This window comes from Durio zibethinus, chromosome 17, assembly GCF_047325235.1.
Source record: "Durio zibethinus cultivar Kanyao isolate XHJ-2024 chromosome 17, ASM4732523v1, whole genome shotgun sequence".
In the NCBI taxonomy this organism is placed as follows: domain Eukaryota; kingdom Viridiplantae; phylum Streptophyta; class Magnoliopsida; order Malvales; family Malvaceae; genus Durio; species Durio zibethinus.
Genome location: NC_143178.1, coordinates 3,661,298 through 3,684,408, shown reverse-complemented (window position 1 = coordinate 3,684,408; position 23,111 = coordinate 3,661,298). Strand labels below are relative to the sequence as shown.

General features: G+C 35.6%; 2 protein-coding genes and 1 long non-coding RNA gene across 6 annotated transcripts; 2 read left to right on the top strand and 1 right to left on the bottom strand.

Moving 5' to 3' along the window:
- The first annotated feature begins 10,456 nt into the window (after positions 1 to 10,456).
- On the top strand, positions 10,457 to 12,094 carry LOC111286936 (LIM domain-containing protein WLIM2b-like). Its single transcript, XM_022877078.2, has 5 exons — positions 10,457 to 10,669; positions 10,896 to 10,992; positions 11,110 to 11,138; positions 11,243 to 11,332; positions 11,438 to 12,094. Exons 1-5 carry the CDS (start codon positions 10,535 to 10,537, stop codon positions 11,762 to 11,764), a joined length of 678 nt encoding a protein of 225 aa, XP_022732813.2. The 5' UTR covers positions 10,457 to 10,534; the 3' UTR covers positions 11,765 to 12,094.
- A 476-nt stretch (positions 12,095 to 12,570) lies between these two features.
- On the top strand, positions 12,571 to 15,407 carry LOC149513963 (uncharacterized). Of its 4 annotated transcripts, none has more exons than XR_016328948.1 (5): positions 12,571 to 12,904; positions 12,975 to 13,188; positions 14,182 to 14,347; positions 14,491 to 14,640; positions 14,732 to 15,407. It is a non-coding gene; the product is annotated as an uncharacterized LOC149513963 (long non-coding RNA). The 4 variants fall into 4 exon arrangements; XR_016328945.1 differs by having other exon boundaries at positions 12,998 to 13,188; positions 14,732 to 15,402; XR_016328947.1 differs by lacking the exon at positions 14,182 to 14,347 and having other exon boundaries at positions 12,998 to 13,188; positions 14,732 to 15,406.
- Positions 15,408 to 20,526: 5,119 nt separating this feature from the next.
- LOC111286930 (Calcium-dependent lipid-binding (CaLB domain) family protein) lies at positions 20,527 to 22,203 on the bottom strand. The gene is made up of 5 exons (XM_022877068.2): positions 21,950 to 22,203; positions 21,627 to 21,692; positions 21,356 to 21,482; positions 21,045 to 21,159; positions 20,527 to 20,758 (listed from the first exon to the last, which is right to left on the bottom strand). Exons 1-5 carry the CDS (start codon positions 22,014 to 22,016, stop codon positions 20,687 to 20,689), a joined length of 447 nt encoding a protein of 148 aa, XP_022732803.2. The 5' UTR covers positions 22,017 to 22,203; the 3' UTR covers positions 20,527 to 20,686.
- Positions 22,204 to 23,111: the final 908 nt, after the last annotated feature.

Genomic DNA, 23,111 nt, shown 5'->3' with positions numbered 1-23,111 from the left:
AAATAGCTCTCTCCTTCCGGCTAGCCTCATCTTGCTACCCCAGCACACATCCCATTGAATTTTCACATACAGTTAGGTACAAAATTAAAGGTTTTCCTGAAACAGGTGGCACCAATACTGGAGGGTTCGATAAATATTGCTTGATTTTATCGAACGCCTTTTGACATTCTTCATTCCATTTTCCAGGATTATCTTTACGAAGAAGCTTAAAGATGGGATCACATTTGTAGGTAAGCTGAGAGATGAACCGAGAAATGTAGTTCAATCTACCCAAAAAACCTCAAACTTCTTTTAGTGTGCTGGGAGGTGACAAATTCTGGATGGCTCTTATCTTATCGGGATCGACTTCAATTCCTCTTTCATTGACTACGAAGCCTAGCAACTTCTCTGACTTTACCCCAAAGGTGCACTTGGTTGGGTTTAATTTTAGCTGAAATTTTTTCAACCTCTCAAATAACTTTCTGAGGCTGGTGACATGATCTTCATCCCCACAAGACTTTGCAATCATATCATCTACATACACTTCGATCTCTTTGTGCATCATGTCATGGAAGAGTGTTACCATGGCCCTTTGATATGTCGCCCCAGCATTCTTTAACCCAAAAGGCATGACTTTGTAGCAGAAAGTTCCCCACATGGTCACAAAAGTAGTCTTTTCCATATCATCTGCAGCCATCTTTATCTGATTATACCCCGAGAAACCATCCATAAAGGAGAAAATCGAATGTTTAGCCATGTTATCTACTAGTGTGTCAATATGAGGCAAAGGAAAGTTATCCTTTGGACTAGCCTTATTCAAATCTCGATAGTCCACACACATTCGTACTTTTCCATCTTTCTTAGGAACTGGGACTATATTGGCTACCCATTCTGGATACTTAGCCACTTGTAGAAAACCTACATCGAATTGTTTCTTCACCTCCTCTTTAATCTTTAGTAGCATTTCGGCTTCATCCGTCTCAGTTTCTGTTGAACTGGCTTACATTCTGGCCTTAGAGGCAATCTGTGCTCCACTATCTCTGTGCTCAGCCCTGGCATATCCTGATAAGACCAAGCGAATATATCTACAAATTCTCGGAGTAGGTCTGTCAGTTGTTGCCTATCTTCAGATGAAAGTGAAGTGCCCATTCTGACCTCTTTCCTATTTTTTACATCTCCCAGATTCACTAAGTCTACTAACTCTTGATGGGGCTCAATCGGCTTATTTTCTTGTTCAATCATCCTCATTAGGTCCGGAGGCATAACATATTCTTCAGAATTCTCTTCATTATCAAATTCATCAGTGTTAATTGAATTCTCAAAGCTAACCTCTTGATTGTTATCATGATTATCCTTATGTTCATTTAAAGACCTGCAATTGAATGAAATGGGATATGTTGGCAAGATGTGCTTGGGAAGATGGAAATAATGAAAACACAAGAAGAAATGAATGAAAATGCATACTTCCTAACTTTATTAAAAATAATAAATGATGAATGGCCCGAACAAAAAGATCACCCCAATGCCTTGGGCAATAGCTATTGGGATGCTACAATTACATTGCATCTAAATCAAAATTCGAAGGCATCTCGATAACACTCCAATTGTTCAGCTCATAATCTGGTGGACAGAGACGAACCCACTCTTCTTGATTTACCCTCACCTCATCTTCAACAGCATTAATGGCTAACTGGGCAAAATCATCCTCCACACTTTTTTTAGCATCTGGGTTCATGAATCCTCCAGGTCTGAAGGTTTCATACAAGTGTGGGATGAACATCAGTCTTGGTGTCTTTCTTGATGGCCTCCTTTTGACTTCCCACTCTGCCATCTCATAGCCTAAGCCTGCCCTATCGCTATTATCTGCTATTGTTAGAGGTTCTTTAATTCCCTGTAAATTTTTGCCTAGCCCTAGTCCTGGACACCAGCCTTTATTGATGACTTGGCTCACCACTATATTTGAAAAAGGTTGACTTTGGAATCTTTCACCTACAGTATTAACCAATTCAAAAGATCGATAGGAGCATTCCAATGCTTCTTCAGCAGCCTCTACATATGGAGTGTTCAATGGTTGAGTCACCAGCATATCTTCCTCCCCAACTACTACTACCAATTGACCTTCTACATTGAACTTGATCTTTTGATGTAAAGTAGAGGGCACAGCTCCTGCCATGTGAATCCATGATCTTCCTAATAAACAGCTGTAGGACGGAGAGATGTCCATCACTTGAAATTTTACATTGAAGGTGCATAGCCCAATTTGTAAGGGCATTTCAATATCTCCCAAGACTTCTTTTCTGGTCCCATCAAAGGCTCTCACAATCATCTGACTATCTCGCATATGAGAATAGTCGATGGGTAGCCTTACCAAAGTTGACATAGGCATGACATTGATGGCAGAACCATTATCGATAAGGACTTTAGCTATGATATGGCTCTGGCACTTTACTGTGATATGCAAGGCCTTAGCATTTCTCTTTCCCTTCAAAGAAATCTCATCATCACTGAATGAAATGTGATTTGGCATGACTAAGTTTCCAGCCAAGTGATTCACATATTCGACAGACACGTTATGTGCCACGTATGCCTGATTCAACACTTTTAGCAAGGCATTCCGATGTGGCTCTGAGTTCAGCAACAGTGATAACAATGAGATTCGAGCTGGCATTTTATTCAACTGTTCCACAACTGAATATTCGCTATGTTTTACCAGCTTTAAGAATTCACAAACCTCCCTTTCTGATACTGGCTTTGGCTGATCTTCTTCAGGCTCTATCTCTGGATTATTTCGTCTTTCTCCTTCTTTAGCCTTCTCCCTTCTAGCCTTCTCTAGCATTTCTGGGGTGTAACATCTCCCACTTCGAGTAATGCCTCCTACACCAGTAATATTGGAAGCATCAGCTTTGGAGACATCTTCTTTTTGCCCCTGCACTACAGTGTCACATCCATATCTCCAGGGCACAGCTTTATCATCTTTGTATGGAAAAGGAGTCGGGACTTTAAAAGTTACCGACCTAGGGAGGAGCTTGTTTATGACTGATTTTGGTTTGTTTCCACACCGAATTGTCACTGGTTTGTTTCAGGCCTATCAGTCATGCACACCTCAGCATTCTTCAAGCTTTCTTTTTCTTCGTAGACCTCCAACTGATGTGAATTCAAAAGTTTTTGCACCTCTTGATGAAACTGTCTACAGGTCTCAATAGAGTGGCCTCTTGCCCCACTATGATACTTACAACTAGTACCAGCTATATATGGTCCATGATAGCTGTGTGGACTTACCAGTTGTATCATGTTTACTTTTCGTAAGACATCAAATAATTGATCGAGAGGTGTTTTAATATCTACCACTTCTTTCTTCACTTGGCGCTCATGCTCTTCACCTATAGCATTCACATTATGATTTGGCAAAGGATTGCCACTAACATTTGGTGCAGTCATCCCTCCAGTGTCAAAGCAGATCATCCCATCCTTGATCAACCGTTGCACTTTATATTTCAGGGTAGTACAATTTTCGGTAGAGTGACCAGCAATCCCATAATGGTAATCACAGTGGACGGTGGGATCATACCACTTGGGGTAAGGTGGCTTGAGGGGTTTCAATTTACTTGGAGCAATCAAATGATTGTTGTAGAGCTCCTTGTATAATTCCGTATAAGTCATGGGAATAGGGTCAAAAACAGGTCTTTCACGAGTGGTTCGTTGCTCCCGCGAGCCACCAGCAGGGTTAGTTGGGTGAACTTGTGGTCTTGGGGTAGGTTGAATGTTAGAACTGTACATGGTGTTTTGGGGTCTATGAGAGGTTTGATAGGTTTGGGGGTATGGTGGTTGGTATGGGTGAAAAGGAGTGTTATTTACAGTGGGGTGATAGGGCAAGTATTCTGGTGGGGGGTAGGGCGAATAACCCCTAAGTTGCTGTCTATCAAAGCTCACAGCCTGAGCTTCAGTTTCTTTTTTCTTCGGGATTCTTTTGTCAGATGCTTCATTCCCTTCTAGCTTGCCATTCTTGATGGCGCTCTCAATGATTTCTCCCAAAATTACCATATCGACAAAATTCTTTGTTGCATTCCCTATCATCTTTTCATAATAGGGAGGTTTTAAAGTGCTAACAAATAGCACTGTAGTTTTTTTCTCGATCAGAGGAGGCTGTACCTGAGAAGCAATATCTCTCCACCTCTGGGCATACTCTTTAAAAGATTCGTTTGCTTTTTTCTCCAGATTCTGCAAAGACAAACGATCTGGGGCCAAATCGATGATATGTCGGTATTGACTGATAAAGTCATGTGCCATATTGCTCCACGAGCGAATGCGAGTCCTGTCCAGCTGAACATACCATCTGGCCGCAGAGCCAGTAAGACTGTCTTGGAAAACATGCATCAAGAGTTTCTCATCCTGTGCATGAGCTGCCATCTTCCTATAATACATGGTGATGTGGGTTTTGGGGCACTTTGTACCATCATATTTTTCAAATTTTGGTACCTTGAACTTATGGGGGATAACCACATCAGGAACTAAGCAGAGCCCAGCGGCATCTACTGACCCATAGAAGCTAAATCCTTCCACAGCCCTTAGCCTTTGCTCTAGCATGCTAATCTTGAAACTTTCTTCAGCCTCTACTCTTATCTTTTCCTTCTCCTTCTCTTTTAAATCATCTAGATCAGGAATTGGTTCTACTGCCTTTTCAGTGAAGATAGGATTTATATAGCTGTTATACTGCCCGGGGTTGAAAGTCGATGGCATTCTAGGATATGTTGGATATGCGAAGTGTTGTGGCGGGACCTCTTGAGCAGACTGAGCTTGAGGTGGGCCAAAACCTGGAGGGTACAAGGGGTCAGCTATTTCTTGTAATGGGGGAATTTGCTGGCTTGTACTTCCTTCAACTCCTTTTCCTTTGTTCATGTTATTAAGAGCCTCCAGAATCTTGCTTAGCTCACCCTCAATCTTCTCCTGGGCTTTCTCGATCTTTTCAAATCTTTGGGAATTTTTTTGCTCCATTTGTCTTACTCTGAATCTTGTGTTGAATCGATGGGTAAGATTTTCGCTAGACGGAGCTATCATGAAACCTTGAGTACCATATCTTAGAATCAGTAAATTGGCATGATCATCACATGGTTATTTTGTAAGTGTAATGAATGAGAATGCAATGAATGAGAATGTAATGAATGAGAAATGCATGTAAGCAAAGAACATTTGCCTCAAAACGGTATTCAACTAAAAAATTTCATTTATTCCAAAAAAAAAAAAAAAACTTTGGTCTACATTAAGTTTATCATCCTAGCATTATAGCCATAAAATTGTTTAATCTGTTCATACTGAGCTTTGACTTCTTCTATGAAGTTCAAGAGACGCTGTCCATGTTTCCCTACTGGGGCCACCACTTGTCTTAATGCCTCTGCCTCTTCCACCATCTCTCTTGCCTTACGCACCCCTTTATGAATTTGGGTTGTTAAGTGCTCAATGTATTTCTGCCTCCCTAGGTTCTCTCTTTTACCACACCAGACTTGGTATGATAATTCTCTATGTTCTCTAACCAATGTAGCAATGTGGTCTCCTTGTTCATCCAACCTTTGACTTAGCCCGCTCAAATAACTGTTTAGCATGTTAATTTCTGCCTGTGCTTCAGTATTTTCTTCTTCCAATTCGGCATACTCTTGCTTCAGTCTTGTGTTTTCCTCAGTCAGCTCGACAATGGTTATCCCTTTGGCCCTTTCTCTCACATATAGCCTCTTATGCTCCTGGTGTAACCTTGCTAGATCTTCAGTAGCTGCATCACGTTCTCTAGCAATCTTATGAACTTTAACTTCATAATTTTCAGCTCTACCTTTCCACTGGGCTTTTTCTTCTTGAAGTTCTTGAATCTCTTTCTTTAACTTGATCTTTTCAAATTTAAATTCTTTTGTTGCCAGCTCTAACTCTGATGGTATCTCTTCAAGCTTTTCTTCTGTTGGTGGTTGAGAGACTTCATAAGTGAATACCATTTCCTGTCTTCTCTTTGTTCTCCAAACCAAGTAACTTGGAGTGACTTTTTCAGTGAATGGTCCAGGACTCACTCTTTGGGGATTTTTCCATGCTTTGATCATCCCATTCATCCTTTGAAATGCTTTAGGCTCACTATAAGAGAAATCTAATTGATGAAGCCCATAAGTCATAGGAATAAACTGTTCTCCCCCCAATTGTCTCCTCACTAAGAGCGGTGCATAATTCGTCACTCCCCATAAACCTAGAAGTGGAACCACTGTATTATCTCCACATTGGTATAACATAGGCTCTCGATTCATTCATGGGGCTAACCATCTCACCCTGGCACCTTCCAACTTTTGCAAGAAAGTTATCCATTCTTGTTTAGACTTCTGCTTTGACCACCCACTTTCGCAGAACTCTTTGATCGGAAAGCGATTACGGATATAAATCTTTGAGAAAGCCCCATTTCCTTGTTCAAAATGGCTTTTCATCCACACGTACAATAGCTGTATGCATCCTATGAAGCGCCCTCCATTCCGACGACAATAACTCAAAGATCTGATAGTCTCTGCTAATATTACCGTTGAAGGATTACAGCCATTGATCACACTCTCAAAGAAATCAACCACTGCTATCTTAATATGTCCCAAAATTTTTGGAAAGATCACCAGTCCGTATATAGCCAAGGCAAATATGTCTAACCCTCGTTCTTCATTGACGTGTTGCATCAGAAACTCATAAAAGAACTTTCAAGGTAGGCAAACCTGTTCTTGTTTCTTCTTTGTATGAAAATCCACAACTTCCTTGTCTATCCCCATGAGTTGAGCCAGACTTTTACGAAATCCTGACTTATGTTTTTTGACATATATCTTTCAGGATTCTTCAGATGCAAACCCAATAAGATCGAATATTCTTCTATGGTGGGAGTCATATCAGCTTCGTTAAAGATGAAACACCTGTATGCAGGATCCCAGAATTGTGTTGCAGCTCTAATTAGTTGATCATCAACAGCCACTGCTAGAAGGTGTGCTATATGCCCATGTTTCTGACAAAACTGCTCTTGTCTTGATGGACTCATCTTCTTCTAGATATCCACTAAATCTTCTAAATTATTCTGTTTGAGGAGGATGGATGTTTCTTGAGACAGAGTAGACTCATACCCAATTGGCAAGCAATCTCCCATCTTCAATTGAGTCTTTTCTGATAGGGCCCTTACTTCATTAGGTGTCCCACAGGGTGCTAATACTGATGAAAAGCAAACTAGGCGTTCATTGGTGTCCATGAAAAAAATTTGTTGAAGATCATTTTTCAAGCAAATGTTCTTTTATGCAACCTTATGACATGCGTATGAACCAATGCAAAAGAAATAAGAAAAAGGTTAGTATACCCAGAAAAAGAACAAATAACTAAGTAATTTTACACATCACACATCACACAAAGTAAAAGGGATGAATCCTATGCTTTTGGTCAATTCTAAAAAGGAAGAGTGATAGCTCTATCTATAGGTTAGGCATTCTTAAGGTTCACTATATGTGGTTTTAGGGTCAAAGTCTAAAGGTCCTCAAATTGTTCCTTATATCCTTGTCCATCACAGACTAGTAAGGCACCCTAATCCTCACCCATTACAGGCTACAAGTGGAAAAGGTTCAATTTGAGTGGGAGTATTTCGCTAGCCACTGCGGAGGTATTAGACCTCACGAAAGCAATAGGTACTTTACTCCCTCCTAGAGGGACGGAGCTCGGGTGTAAAGCTCATGTTATGCACATGCATATGAATGACATAATTAATAAAGTAAATAAACATGAATGAGTAATAATACATATATACAAAAGGGTTCAATTTTATTAGGCTTTTGGATAACACAAATTATTTGCTGGCCTGACTCTCAAAGTCCCCAGCGGAGTCGTCAAGCTGTCGTAACGTCTAGATCCGGGGATCTATCGCTAGACATTGACTTTTAGGGAGTCGTCACCAATCTTTTTTATCTAGGTGCGATTGGCCACCTATGGAATCTGTCCTTCAAGGGAACACCTAAGTTTAAGGGTCCCTAGAAGAATAGGTTCAGGTCTACAAACCAGAACAGGGTTCGGGAGTTCGGTTACGTGTGAGGAAGGTTATAGCACCCTCACAATGCCCATCAAAAGACGGTACCAGCTTAAATTTGTGTTATCCAAAAGCCTTAAAATTTTACCAAGTAATTAATTATTGAAAATTATTCTCAATTGACTCTAATACTTTTAGCAGAAAATTGAAAAAATTCTCTCACCTCAGGAGTATGCAAGAAAAACTACTGTTTCACTTGCAGAGGCTCCGTCGTCGGATTATTTAACAGAAAAAAAAACAAAATCAAAATTAAGATAGAAATGAAGGAAAGAATGATTTTTTTTTTATAGGGAAAATTGATACTTTCAACTTTTCCCCAAAAATATTTTTTTGGAAATTTCGATTTTCAAGGAAAATTGATACTTTCAACTTTTCCCCAAAAATATTTTTTTTGAAATTTTGATTTTCAAGGAAAATTGATACTTTCAACTTTTCCCTAAAAATATTTTTTTTTGAAATTTATTTCTGAGGAAAATTGATACTTTCAACTCTTCCCCAAAAATATTTTTTGGAAATTTATTTCTAAGGAAAATTGATACTTTCAACTTTTCCCTAAAAATATTTTTTTTTGGAAATTTATTTTTCTTTTAAGGAAAATTGATACTTTCAACTTTTCCCTAAAAATATTTTTTTTTGAAATTTATTTCTGAGGAAAATTGATACTTTCAACTTTTCCCTAAAAATATTTTTTTTTTGGAATTTTTTATTTTTATTTAAAGAAAATAAAATAATAAATAATAAAAAAAAGAATATTATATAAACCTAATCTAATAAATAAAAAATAAAATAAACAAATAAACAAAGAAATAAAAAAAATTCAAAAAAAAAAAAAAAAAAACTTGGAGCGGCTCGGATCGCGGCTCGGCTCGGCTCAAGGAAGAGAAAACGGCTCGGGGGAGCGGCTTGGAGGCTTGGCTCGGCTCGGCTCGGCTCGGAGGGGGTTGGCACGCGCAGGTCAGAAAGCGGGTCGACGCCCGGGTCGGGTCGGGTTCGGCAAAACGCGCGGATCCTCTGGGTTACTTAAGGCCAAAACGACGTCGTTTTGGGAGGGTATAAAAGGCAATCCCCTTCGTTTTTTCGGCAGAACGCTCCTCCCTTTCTCTCTCTTCTTCCCTTTTTCTCTCCCTTCTCTCTAAAAACCGAAGAACACCGGTGCCGGATTCTGGAAAATGTCACCGAAATCTGGAAATTTCGTCGGAAGTTGGCCGGAAGATCGCCGGTTTCTGGGATTCTTCGCCGGAAACTGGGTAGGTCACCGGAAAATTCAAATTTCGTCGGAATCTGAAAATTTCTCAGAAATTTCCAGAAAAAATTTTCGCCAAAAATTTCTAAAAAATTTTTCTTACTCCCAGAACACTCCTAAACTTTTCTTAGCTTCCTAAACGCCTCCTTTTCTCTCAAATCAATAGCTTTACTTCCTATTTTCTCTGTGTTCAGCATTGTTCCAGAGGGTCCCTTTTATAGGGATTGATCAGGAGTTCCTGATCAATCCCAATTCCTCTTTGGACGGGGATTCAATCTTTGAATCCAACTGGACTTTTCTGATTGAATTCCCCTCCAGAGTGGGATTCTTCAACTTTGAATCTTAGCAATCCAGAATTAAAATCAAAATAAAAAAAAAATACTAGATAATCAAAAGATATGATAGTATAAAAATAAAAAAAATAATATCAGATAATTCGGAAAAAAAATCAGATAAAATTAACAGATAATAAAAAAAAATAGCATAAGATAAACCCAAAAATATATTACAAAAAAAAAAGAAAGATAATAATAATAATAAATATATAACTATATACATACAATACATATAAATCTAATCTAAATAAAAATAAATACACAAAGATATACATAATAATAATAATAATGAAATACATAAAATACAAAAGAAGAAAAAGAAAAGAAAAAAAAAATACAGGATTGAAATGGGCCTTACCCCTTTGGGCCAGGCCCAATTGATCTGGGTCCGGACCCAATTAGGTGTCTACAATAATTAATACAGCTAATTACAAAGAAAAATACATTTTTTGAATAGAAATTATCATATAATTTTTTTTTTATTCATTTCAATTATGATCTAAAAAGGTCAGGATGCCACCATATACAGGAGTGGATTATCTGTGATCAGGTCGTAAACTTCTCTTTCATTTCTGGATCATCCTTAAAAAACTTGGTCAGCAGGAAACCTTGCGTATCTGTCCTTCCATGGAACATGACCCTACACTTGGAGACTGAATGTTATATATGCCAAGGAGTTAGGGATGGACCTTTGATTGCGTATCCTCAATAAGCGTTGATTCATATCCTCCATTCGGCTTTCCATTACATTTATTACCCTTAAACCTGCCTTTTTAACATTCGCGAACCAAGGTGAAAGGCAATAGACAATTTTCTGAGTTCGTTTTCTATCTCAATCTTCTGAGATAGAGATCAGAACTCGTGTTATCAGAATTTCTGTTGTAATTGCTTTTGGACTTGTAATACAAGAGGAAAATGGCATTCACTGGGACAACAGAGAAATGCAAAACTTGCCATAAGACTGTTCATTTTATTGATTTATTATCAACTGACGGAATTTCTTATCACAAGACCTGCTTCAAATGCAGTCATTGCAATGGACTTCTGGTGGTATGTATAATAACTATAGCCATAGAATTGCTTACATGACAGTCAAAGTTTGATGAACTTTCTGCTTTCATGAAATTAAGATTGGATGAATTAGAAAACGTTAACCATCATCAGACATGTATGATAATATATGTTGGTGAAGTGTCTCCCCTTTTTCTTCTTTGATGTATAAAGCATTGAAGCTTGATCAATCTAATATGTTGGTCACATTTTTTTTTTTTTACAGATGAGCAGCTATTGCTCAATGGAAGGAGTCCTATATTGCAAGCCTCACTTTGAGCAACTCGTCAAGGAGACCGGTAGTTTCACAAAGAAATTTCAATGTGAGAATCCCTTTCCTGTCCAAACCACTTCTCTCCACCCGATCAAACATTAATACTTTTTTAATTTCTCATTTAGGCTAACAATTTTTTTTGCTTATTTGGTGGTTTAATTTTCAGCTGGGAAATCTGACAAGCCAAATGGACTGGTACTCGAATTCTCTCCCACCATTGCCTTAAACTTTGTATAATTTGCCATGTAGATGCCCAGATTATTTTGATTTAATCAATGTTCGTTTTATTTTACTAGCAGTCAAGGTCTTCTAGCAGGCTTGCATCCTTCTTCTCTGGCACACAAGATAAATGTGGAGTCTGTAACAAAACCGCATACCCGTTGGAGAAGGTAACCTAATATTTTAATCCAAGATCACCCATTTGATTGGGATGTTAATAAGCTGCCAAAATTCAGAACTAAAAAACTGATGATTTTGGGTTAAAACAATAACAGGTGACTATGGAGGGAGAAAACTACCATAAATCCTGCTTCAGATGTTCTCATGGGGGTTGCTTCCTTACAACATCGTCATATGCTGCATTGAATGGCATCCTCTACTGCAACCACCACTTTGCTCAGTTGTTCAAGGAGAAGGGCAGCTTTAGTCATCTTACCAAGACAGCTTCCTTGAAGAAAAACTCAGCAGGAGCTTTAGTGGAACGAAAATCTGAATCTGAATCTGAATCTGAACCAGAATCAAATCCAGAAGATGAGCGAAAACCAAAAGCAGAGGCAGACGCAGAAGAAAAATCTGATCAACCTGTTGCACAAGACCAATAGTAGAATGCTCACAGAACCTTCATGGGCATCGGGCTTATCCGAGTTGGGTGTTGACGTTGTTCTAGTTTTCGTTCGTCTCATGGAGAAGTTCCTGTGGCTCCAGCTCTCCCTGTGCTCCAAATTAATATCATTCTAATTTATATGGAAATCTTATGAAACGGAAACCAAAATTGTTTTTATTTTCCTTTCATGCATTGGAAAATCATCCTTGCATGCAGGTAAATTTTAAATGTAAAGGGGACCTGGAAGGGTTTTGTGTAGATGGAGATACTTCCGGACTTCAGACTTTCACCGTGCATTGCATTTGAAATCAGATGTTTGTTTCAAATCTCTTATTTTCTCCCCCATTTGATAATAATTTGACATTGACAAATTCTTTCTCGTTTCATAAGTACTGCAGCATTAGCTATGTACCAAGACATAAGAATGTTCAAGGAAAAGATGACAGTCCAAATTGCTGGAGGCTTAATATGATATAGTGATAACACATGAAAATAATTAAAAAATAAAAATGATATATTTAAAATTTTAACCAAAAAAAATATATAAATTTGATAAAAAACCGTATTGGATGTTTGATATATTCATATAAATTTAATATAATAAATTTATATTTTACACAAATTTAACTCAATGTAAGTACAAAAATAATCATATATATATATATATATATATATATATATTTACTCGACCCTAGTTAAGCCAAATCTTGGGCCCTGAATCAGAGTCAAATTTCGATAGTTAGGTTGCCCCATTGAACTCAGACCTCAAAATTAAACTGGAATCTCTAGTAAAAACTATGGCCTCCACGTGACATGACACGTGTTTTTCTTTCACTAAAAAAACAGAAAAGCAACATCTAGCACAATTAATTCCAGGTGGCAAAATATAAGTGGATGCAAATTGAAGTGCAAATTGTTGCACGACATGAATTGGACTTTCAGAAAGTTCACTATCTTTTGGAGAAGAAAATATCTCAAGCACTGTCTTCCGTTTCTTGCCCTAATGACCACAAAAGCCTTGAAAAAGATATTAGTATTTGAGTTCAAATCAAGTCTCTCCCTCCCCTTTTCATGTAACAGGACATTGTCCTCTTTTGAAACATTAAAAGAGAAAATATCTCAAGCACTTGAGCGCAAGGTAAATGTTTTAGCCTCTGGATTTTGGTAATTGCACAAATTTGTTGCTGCCTAACTGTTGTAGCACTCAGATTAATGTTTTCTGTACAACCAGGATGGTAACATCACTGATGTATTTGCTTCCCCGAGGAATGAACATGACTGTTAGGGAGATCCATTCCAGAAAATCTCAACTTTATCGAACTCGTGTCTGATGAATTTAGGGAATCTAAGAGACTAATCCTTATTACATCTGATGCATCGGCACAGGGAATGGATTATCCTGATGTCACTTTGCTTATTCAGGTACTTCGAAATTTGTATTTGCACTAAAAGTTCACTTTATTGAATTACATCTGTGATGCTTATGTTCTACGATCTTGTGTTCTTTATGAAGCACTGCTGTTACACATCAAAGATTTGTATTTGTACATTAAATATGTATCCTCAATCTTCGGGATAAGTTGCATTACTTTTGAGTTTTTGGAATTGTGGTCATCCTGAGAAAAGTCGTATTAAATTATGTACTTGTCACATCAGCTTTCTTCTGTCAGAGCTCTCTGAAGAATTATAGTCTATAATGAACTGCTGAAGTAAATAAACTATTATTACACGATTGAATAAAGAAATATGGTTTGTGGAAAGCGTTCAGCCCTGGGGAAAGCTTTGACCATGACCAATCCATATGTTTTAAGCACACGTTTTGAAATAAATGACTACTATAGATTATGATAATTGACTTGTTAAGACCTTTTAAAATCTGATCTGCCCATTTTTAGTTCTCCCTTATGCATTGGTGTCCATTTTCACTCTACAATCAAATTCCCACATGTTATTTGCTTCCCAATTTCCCTTCTGTCACTATTCTTTTTGTACATTCTTGCTAGTTTAAAACAGCCTTTTAGTTCATGTTCCTCCAGGAAAGGTACATTTGATCCATTTCCTGGTTGATTTCTCTTGATGTTTCCTGAAACCTTGGAGTTTTCTAGTGTGATTGCTTGTGAATATTGCTTGCTCACAATCCAAAATGTGAACATATTCTGGCAAAATAAATGTAAGGCCTATGCCTCTATATTCTTCATCTAGACATCTGGAACAATTATTATGTTCAGCAGTTCACAATCCAAGCTTTTCATATTATTGAAAGTTGAGGATGAAAAACAATGTCTTCAATCAATTTAAAATGATCAAAGCATTGACTTCCAAGCTCTAAATAAAAAAAAAGTGCTCAGTCTACCTCAGACTAACATTATGCTTTCAGACTGTGTTGATTATTAACTCCAATGATGTCATTGCAAGGAAACATAAATGTCAATACTTTGGATTCATATAGACAAGAAAATTTCACAAGGTAATGATGTCCTTTCAAGAAATTTCAAGTTGGGCATCTGACTGGTCCTTCCACAAAGCTTGAAAGTCTTTAGGAATTGGCAACGGTGGGAACCCTACTCATTTTCTTTGTGAGGTAAAGGTCATGCAAAGAAAAGTTTCAGAGTTCGAATCTTGGCGTTTGCAATCATTTGTTTTATTATCAAGTTGCGGCATTTTTTGTAAAAGAAAAGTTTACCATGAAAACCTGCTTGTTAATGCATATTTTTCTTTTTTCAGATCAGGCTGATGCCTTAGGTACAAAACAAGTTAAAGATGATCACCTGAAATCTGGTCCAGTTTATTTCTATCTTTTGGTTCTGGCTGATGACAAACCCTAAATCCCAGACAAAAAACCACCTAACCAGGTGAGGCATAAAGAATTTACAGGTATGGATCCGATCGTAATCAAATATGCTTTGATCCACCTATTTAATGCCTAATTAAAACGATTTCATCTAATTGCCTGTTATGAAACCAGCCATATGCGAAGGCCTATGAGGTAGTGGGCAAAGGTTATATCCCTGTAGAGCTTAAGAACACCTAAGCCCGAGTGAATGGAGCTTGAAGAGGTTAGCCTGTTTAAATGTTCTGATCATGCCTTAAAATTTCAGATCAAAACCTCCTGGAAAACGGAAACTATAGAGTTCATGCAACCTATCGGGGCTAAATTGTTATTTTCTAAAGGCATTCGTTTCAATTAACAGTGAACTGTTGAATTATTCCAGTGGGTTGGTGTGGTTTTCATAATGTTTGAAAAGAAATCCAGGAAGGACAAATAACATGCTGTTGCATGGAATTCATGATTTGTTTCAATTCAAACAGGCCATTAAAAAAAGAATTAAGCTGCAATCTTCAAAATCACAATCATTCTATATCACTACCTAAATACGTACATAATATTTTCCATTTCTCTTTCCGGGAAAATTGTCTCCGCTTGAGCAATAACATCTTGTCAGCTGATGTGTCACTACGACTTTCTGCTATCACTTTATATTCCCCCGGACGCAAAAAGAAAAAAGTGTTTTATGGCATAAAACAAACAATTTTCCACACGAAATATATTTCAATTATAAGCTTTAATCTCCTACCAACTAATTGGAGCCAAACCTTGTGGTTTCATCTCAATTTTCATCACTTATCCTTTCTGCATAAATCAACCTTCAACTCTTCATCATTGGGACAAATTTCAATTACTTAAAAATTGATTACAAAAAATCAAATCCTAATTAAAATCATTAAAATTAAAATTTAACGATGTCATGTAATTATTTGATGGCCGATCTTTCTAGCTCCGACTGAAATAGCACCAATATATCTTATAAGCGATTACATGTGATGAAGAAAACTATTGGGAACAACAATGGTGCCTGCCAGTTGTTGACGCCACCGGCCAGCACGTGTTGATGGATTCACCTTAAGAAAGAACCATCAATAATTAATCTTGAGCTTGAAATAAAATTATCAAAGCCCAAATTGGCAATAAGATTGATACGAAAGTAATGTAAAGTCAACGGTTACAACAGCCTCTTAGAAAACGGTTTTTCAGGTTAGCACTCCACATGAAGCAAAAGGACCAATTTAGCCTGTCATCTCTGCTGTGATATCTGTTTCTTTTTTTATCACTTTTATCTTTCACAATCTTAAGCTTTTTAAGCCATGCAAAAGCCAAAAAGCAACCTTCTCCTCTACAAGCATAATGAATAGATTTTGTTTGCAGAAAAGGAAAAAGAATAAATACTAAGTTCAACTACATATCATATAAAATTTTTGAACTTTCTGCTGTTCTTGCCTTCTGCAAATAATATAATGAGATTTCAGTTAATCAGGTTCAATTTTTTTTAATAGAAACAGTCTGAATTTAAGTTGTGAATATATGTGTCAGAATTTAGGATGCTGAGGATTATTCGTCAATGCAAGTGAAGAAACAAATCACAACAACTACTACTGCTACTAATTTCCTGCTGTAGTTTTGGGTTGAAGTAATTAATGACATGATGGCAGATTTAGCCAAACATGAAGGGTGTTTCTGCCATTTCAACAGAAGTAGTTGCTAGTTTTTGCTATATCTTCCCACAGATTGCTTGACGCCTTTAATCTCATTTAGACTTCTTCACACCTGCCTTTTTAAGTGAACAAACTCAACCCCATAAACTTCTTGCAGTTCTTCTAATCATCTTTTCTGCCCTTTCTCATCATTAAAATCATGAGGACTTGCAATCCCAAGTTCTCATTTATGTTCTTTATGATCATACTAGCCACCATCCACCCATCAAGTTGCCGCTACATCCATAGAAGTCTAAGCAGTGAAGCTGAGCAAACAACCATGACAGAATTCTCCACATGGCATTTCCCTGCAAATCCTCCTGAGGCATCCAGAGCAAAAAAGAGTCAACCAATTTATCAAGTTTCTTATCGAACCGTTCCTGGGGGACCAAACCCCCTCCATAACTGATTATCAAGTTCTTTATGCATTAAGTTATACAAAATTTTGGCGACTCGTACTGCAGTTCCCTTTTTTTTTTCCTTGATAGATATGTATAATAGATACAGTTTGAGAAAAAAGAATGAAAACTATTTGCAGAAACTGCAAAATTATTTGTTTGATTCTCAGAGATGATAAGTCATGTACTGTAAATAGCTGGATTTTTACTTCCCAGGAAGCTGCACTGTTGCAAGGTAATTAAATGGATCATATATCGTTTGTAGAGTAAACTTGATCTGAAATTAAGAATTACAGGCAAGGAAGCCTTTGAAAGTCAAGTAACCAATAATACTTGAATATGTACTCTGGATTAAGTTTAATTCAACAGATGGCCTATTGAATTGGTAATGGCCACCGACTACAAGTACTAATATTTTCAGGAAGAACTGTGGAATTGTTTTAGCTTTTTAGCATCATTCTGCTAACTCATTTTTTGGATTTTTTAGTGTCTTCTGTGTGAATGGTGGGGCAATTTTGGCTCTTATGTATTCAAAAGAACTGGAAACAATATTTTAGTTGCGCGTTTATACACCTTCACTGTTTATTGCTTCAAGGTTAAAAACCACACTGTGGTGGCTTTCTTTGATGTTTACTTCCGTGATTAAAGAAAAAAAAACCAATGAGAACATTGACGGTTTTACTTATCAATTTATCATACATGCAGTTGCTATCAATATGATAAAAGTTTTATTTTCTATTATATAGAAGAGTTGGGTTAGCAAGCAAACCATTCCGGCCAAAACTTCAAGCTGACAGGTTGAAAATCATCAGTCAATGGGACCTCAAAATCTATGAATTTCAAATCGAGGAAGAACCCGAAATGAAAAGCAAGATATATATACATATATATATATATATATATATATATATGTAGAAATAGGACTTAACAGATTGAATTGTTCAAAACAAGTTGCTTTCATACAAGAATTTTGTGGTACCCTGGTCCCGTTACAAGCTATATGTGCATTACATTTCTTGAAACATAACCATCATGCATGCTAGTTGTTTGCTTTTTTCAGATTTGGGGGGTTTAAAATTATCCTAGGACTCAAAGATGAGTCATCACTCATCCAAAAGGGACAAAAGAAGGGGATTTGGGATACCATATTACATAATATTAACGCTTTAAGTGAACAAGAAATGCAACTATTGATGTACAGAATCCATTGTTTTTTGAAACTTTCGAATTATGAACAGTAACTAAAGTATAATGGGGGAAATGCAAACCCCCGGATCTTACGAGAAACTAGGTTGGGTCATAAAAGTTGGCTTAAGCCTGAAGGCGTAGAGAAGATAATAGTTTTTGATGATATAATGGATGACCCTAATCTAAATCTAGATGTCCTTTTACAATAATTGAAACTAATAAGCCTACAAAATTTAATCAAGCAATAAGAAAACAAAAAAAAAAAAACCAAGTAAATACCGCAGCTGCCCCACCCTAGTGTAAAACTTCTCCAGCTTCGAGAAATTTTGAGACTCTGGAAAAGTTCTGGAAGATGTGAGTTGCTTAGCTTTGCCTTCTTTGAGAATTCCTTGTTTTTCTGCCTGAGCTTGGGCTTGGAGGAGATACCCTGTACGTGTGCAGCAGCGCTCCTTTACGCTAATGTTAATAGCAGGTTTCATTTCATTCTTCGGAAGATCTTTCTCATTGTCAAGCATGTCTCATGGCAATTCAGTAGGTACCGTGGGCTGGGATCATTTGGGAAGGCAATGTCCTCCTGAGAGTTAGATATCAAATTTTGATAGCAGCCAAATTAGGCCCAGAGCTTTCAAAGCCTACAAAAAGAACAACTATTATAAAATTTGTGCCTATTATGATGCATCATTTAGCAGGAGAAATTAAGAACTCATTTTTTAAAAGCCAAAACAACCAAAGGTAAAATGAAACACAATAGAAAATAAGCAAGCTATCAGAATCATTTGCAACCAACAATTAACAAAACTTTTGGGAAAATCTCCTAAACCAGCTCTAAAATCAATGTCCCTTTAAGGAAATTGGCAACTGATAACCCACCAAAGTATCCAATCATAGTTTCATTGAGAAATTCCACGATAATACTTATCAAAAAGCATCTTTGTTACCATTCACATCGACACAACATGCTTCATTTATCTGCAATGCTTGCCTTGTCTGCAACCATGAATATATATTTTATAAGCTTTGAGGTAGCTAAAATTTTTTCAGCTCCTTACAATGCACCTCTGTCTGTTCAATAATCTCATAATAATGTCAGCAGAAACAAAGATACATGTAAAAAGTCCATAACAATAGCAATTAGCATCTTTTTCAAGATCTTACAAAATGAATGCCATATACAATCTCAAGTTTCCTGCCGTTCTCTGATGTAAAATCAAAACATTATGATAAATCAAACTGTCAAGATAATCAATTTACGGTCAAAGGCCCATTACAATTCTAAAAAAATTCCTGGATAAAACAAGATGTCTACAATAACTACTTAGGAAATCAATGATATAGTAGAATCCACACCCGAGCTTTCCCTTATCAGAGGGTAGAAATAACATTTCCAATATAGCAAAGAACATCTACCATTTTCGACTCAAAAATGCTAAAAATGCATACAACAAAGCTTCTGTAGGGACCTACTGGTTGCTATCTCAAACTCTGACCCAAAATTCACTTGCATCCACTATTCTAAAAAATTGCTAAATCATTATTGAAATTTTCTTGCATTACCAACCATGAGAAATGCAGGGTAAATATATCACAACCTCGAGAATAACAGAAGAAAATAGCAACAGAAGGCACTTGCTAATCAGGATCATTAACAGAAGGAAGAAACTTAGAAAAAAAGGAAAACTAAAGTAAGCACATAACCAACAAGAGGAAGTAACATCAATCTTTGATTCATGTTACAATCAAGTTATCGACATGGACACCCATAAAAAAAAATCAAAATCGAGATTCGACAGTTTTTTTTGGTTATTAGTATTCAAACAATAATTTCATCAAAAAAGCAATTATTTTCAACGAACCGAAGATCGTAAAAGAATAAAGAGAGGTTTCTCTTTCTGTCCCTCATTTGGCTTCAATTTCCCTTTGCTTTTATATGTTTAGCCTCGCGACTGCGGAAGCTTTTATAAGCAAAATAAGCTAAAACGACTTTGACAAACTTAATATTGAAGTCGGATTAAAAAATTATTTGATAGTGTTTTTATATTTTTAATAAATAAAAATAGAGTGATTTATTTTATTAAATTAAATTATAAATTATGAAAATAAAATAAAATAAAATAATTAATATTTTTATTATAATAAAAAATAAACTAAATATAAATAATATAATTCTTCTTATAATTTTATGAATATTATAAAATATTATTCAGGTTATCCAAATATTATGCAATGTATTACTATAAAATTCTCAATGATATTAAATTGCACTATTTGATTTCCAAAAATTGAGCTATTTTTTTAAAAAATAAAAAAATGAGTGAAAACAGATTTGATAATTAAAAATAAAAATAAAAATAAATTGAAATATAAAAAATAAAAGATATTTTTAATTATGAAAATAAGAAATGCACATTATCTTTTTTTTTGGTGTTTTGCAAATTATCATATTTTAACACTTTTTAATATCATTAATTAATAAATATATATTATATTTATAATTAAATTACATTAATAATAATATCATTGAATATTTTATTTTTTTTCTTGAATATATATTTTAGAAAACAAAAAAAATAGAAAATAAAAATTATTTTCTAAAAAATAAAAATAGAAAATAAAAACATAAAACATTTTCTTAAACCAAAGAGACTTTTCAACAAAATAACTTTTCCAGTGCATCAATTAACCGCAATAAACCCAAGATCGTTGAACTCGATTGTATAGGAGTACACAATAATATCATTCAACCAAATCAAACTTCGAAATAAGTTATTGAAACAGAAATTAAAATGGAAACCGCAATTGGTGGCCTAGTCCATGTATGAAGACTGCTTCCACCCTCCGAAAGATTCTTCAACTTCAAAATCCCTGGTGTAACGTTCCTGGTATGAAGCAATAGAAATTTCAGTTACTTGAGAATAATCTACCAGTTCATGTTAAGAAAGGCGAAAGGAAAACAATAAAGGGAAGGGAAAGGAACCCTTTGCAAAGCTGAATATTTCTTTCAAATTTGTGCTTTGTTAAGAGCATAACAATCAGGAGTTTGATACTCATTTTCGGATAATCATAAATCAATGTTGGAGCTCAGTGCTGTAAGTATGGCTTTCTCTTCATCTTCTAGTAGTCAAATGGAAATGTAATTATAGACAAGAAACAAAAGAAAATTACCTCTGGGGTGAAAGTGAGACCAATTCTAATCTCCCCACGATATTCTTCATCCTTGACAACGTTATATGCAGTTGGGGGAAGTTTTCCTTCCACAAATACAGGCTCAAGAGGAATGCTGCAAATATCATAAAAACAAATTCAATGGGATCTAGAATGTTGAAATCTATATTTCATTGCTCAAGGTTCAAGCAAGAACTTCAGTCCTCTTATCAAATGAAATCTTGTGTAAATAAGTTTAGTGGCAAGTTTTATGTGGGTTTTGAGTTTTGCTGATAATTGTCAAAATCTTTTGAGAATTCAGTAATACTCACGTTGCTTCTCCCACGAAATCATCATGAGAACCAAAATCACTGTCCATTATTTTCAATTTGAGTTCAGAAACACCTTCGGAGACATTGAATACAAAATTCTCATTCCACACCGGATCAGACCCTTTTCCTGCATTTTTTTTTTTTTTTTGTTTTCAAACTCTATTAGTTCCTATTTATCTACAGTACAAGAACAAATTTTGATGATAATTGATCTAATATCCAATAAGAAGAGGAATGCTGGGAAAGAATTTAGATTGATCTAATCACCAACCTGACGCAACACTGCTTTTCTGCTCCTGGGTACGGCAAACGAGGATCACATAAGGATCCATCTTACCTGCTCGTTTCCAAATTTTAGTTCTCAAAAACATTAGCAACAAACATACAAATATAAGCAATAAAACAGGGGATTAGGCCAAATAGTTTCAAAAAAATTAATCTAAATGACCATTGTTGGATAAAGGTTCAAGATCTAATCGAAATTTTCAGGATCATAACAGATACACCTAAAATCATTCAAGTGTACCCAGATCTTAACAGACAAGATTGAAATTGAAAAAGATTAAAAAAAAAAAAAGAAACAAACAAACTCACTGAGAAAATCTGTGTTCTCAAGGCCCTTGGCACTAACAAGAACAACTTCAAGCGTTCCCTGAGGCATGTTTGGAGCGGAGAGACTGAGAAAGAATAATAATTGAAAGAGACAGATACAGGCAAGAGATACCGGGGAATTAAAAGGTCTGCCCTGTTTCTTGGATCTCTTTCTCGATTACACTTTTTACGAGGAAAGTGAGGTTAAAAAAAAACACATGCGGTGACCAGAAGCACCTACTGCCAGGAGAGTATTTATTTAGGACAAAAGTTGCATTAAGTTTTTATGGAAAGTTTGTCAATTTTTTTTAAATGATTTAAATACAAATTTTAATGAAAAATTTAATGAAAAAAATTAAAATATTTAAAAAAATTATTAAAAAAATTATTTATAATTTAAATTTAATCTATACTTATTCAATAATAAATATTTTGTAAATATTTTTGTTAAAATATTTATTTAAAATATATATAAATTTTTTTTAAAATTTTACACACTTGATTTATATAAACAAAAAATTTTAATTTATTAAGTTTAAATTTTTATTTTAATTTTTTAATAAAAAATTTTACTAATTTTAGTTAAAAATTTTCGTTTAAGTATTTTTCATCTATTTATACATTTGTTACAATTAAAAATGTAAAATTCGAGATTTTCAAGTAAAAGTGAATCGAAGCCTATAAATTAGAAGGTACGTTATCAAAATTTTGCTGTTGGTTTCCTCTCCCCATTGGCTTTAACGGGCAAAAAATTTTGGTAGCTTCATCCTCAAACATTTAATACCAGGAGATTTTATGTTTTGGTTCTGAAATTTTTAATCTACTATTAACATTCAACCCTTTATTTATTTAACTCTGAAAAGTAGACTATGCTTAACAACTATGTGCACTCTCCATTACTGTGTTACTGCGATGACAACTTGAGCAAATTTTTAGCATGGCTGTAAGTATTTTGGGACCGTGAATTCGAAAGAATTTATAGTTTAATATATTTTTGAGATAAAAAAATTTAAAAATAGATTAAAAATAAAAAAATAATAATAAAAGAATGCTACCCTTAACCATAATAAAACAAATCTTGGCCCATTAAACCCAATAATAATGAATATCGGGCTTAAAGTGCAAACTCACCCAAAAGTTTGAGAGGCGCCTATAAAATTGGGCT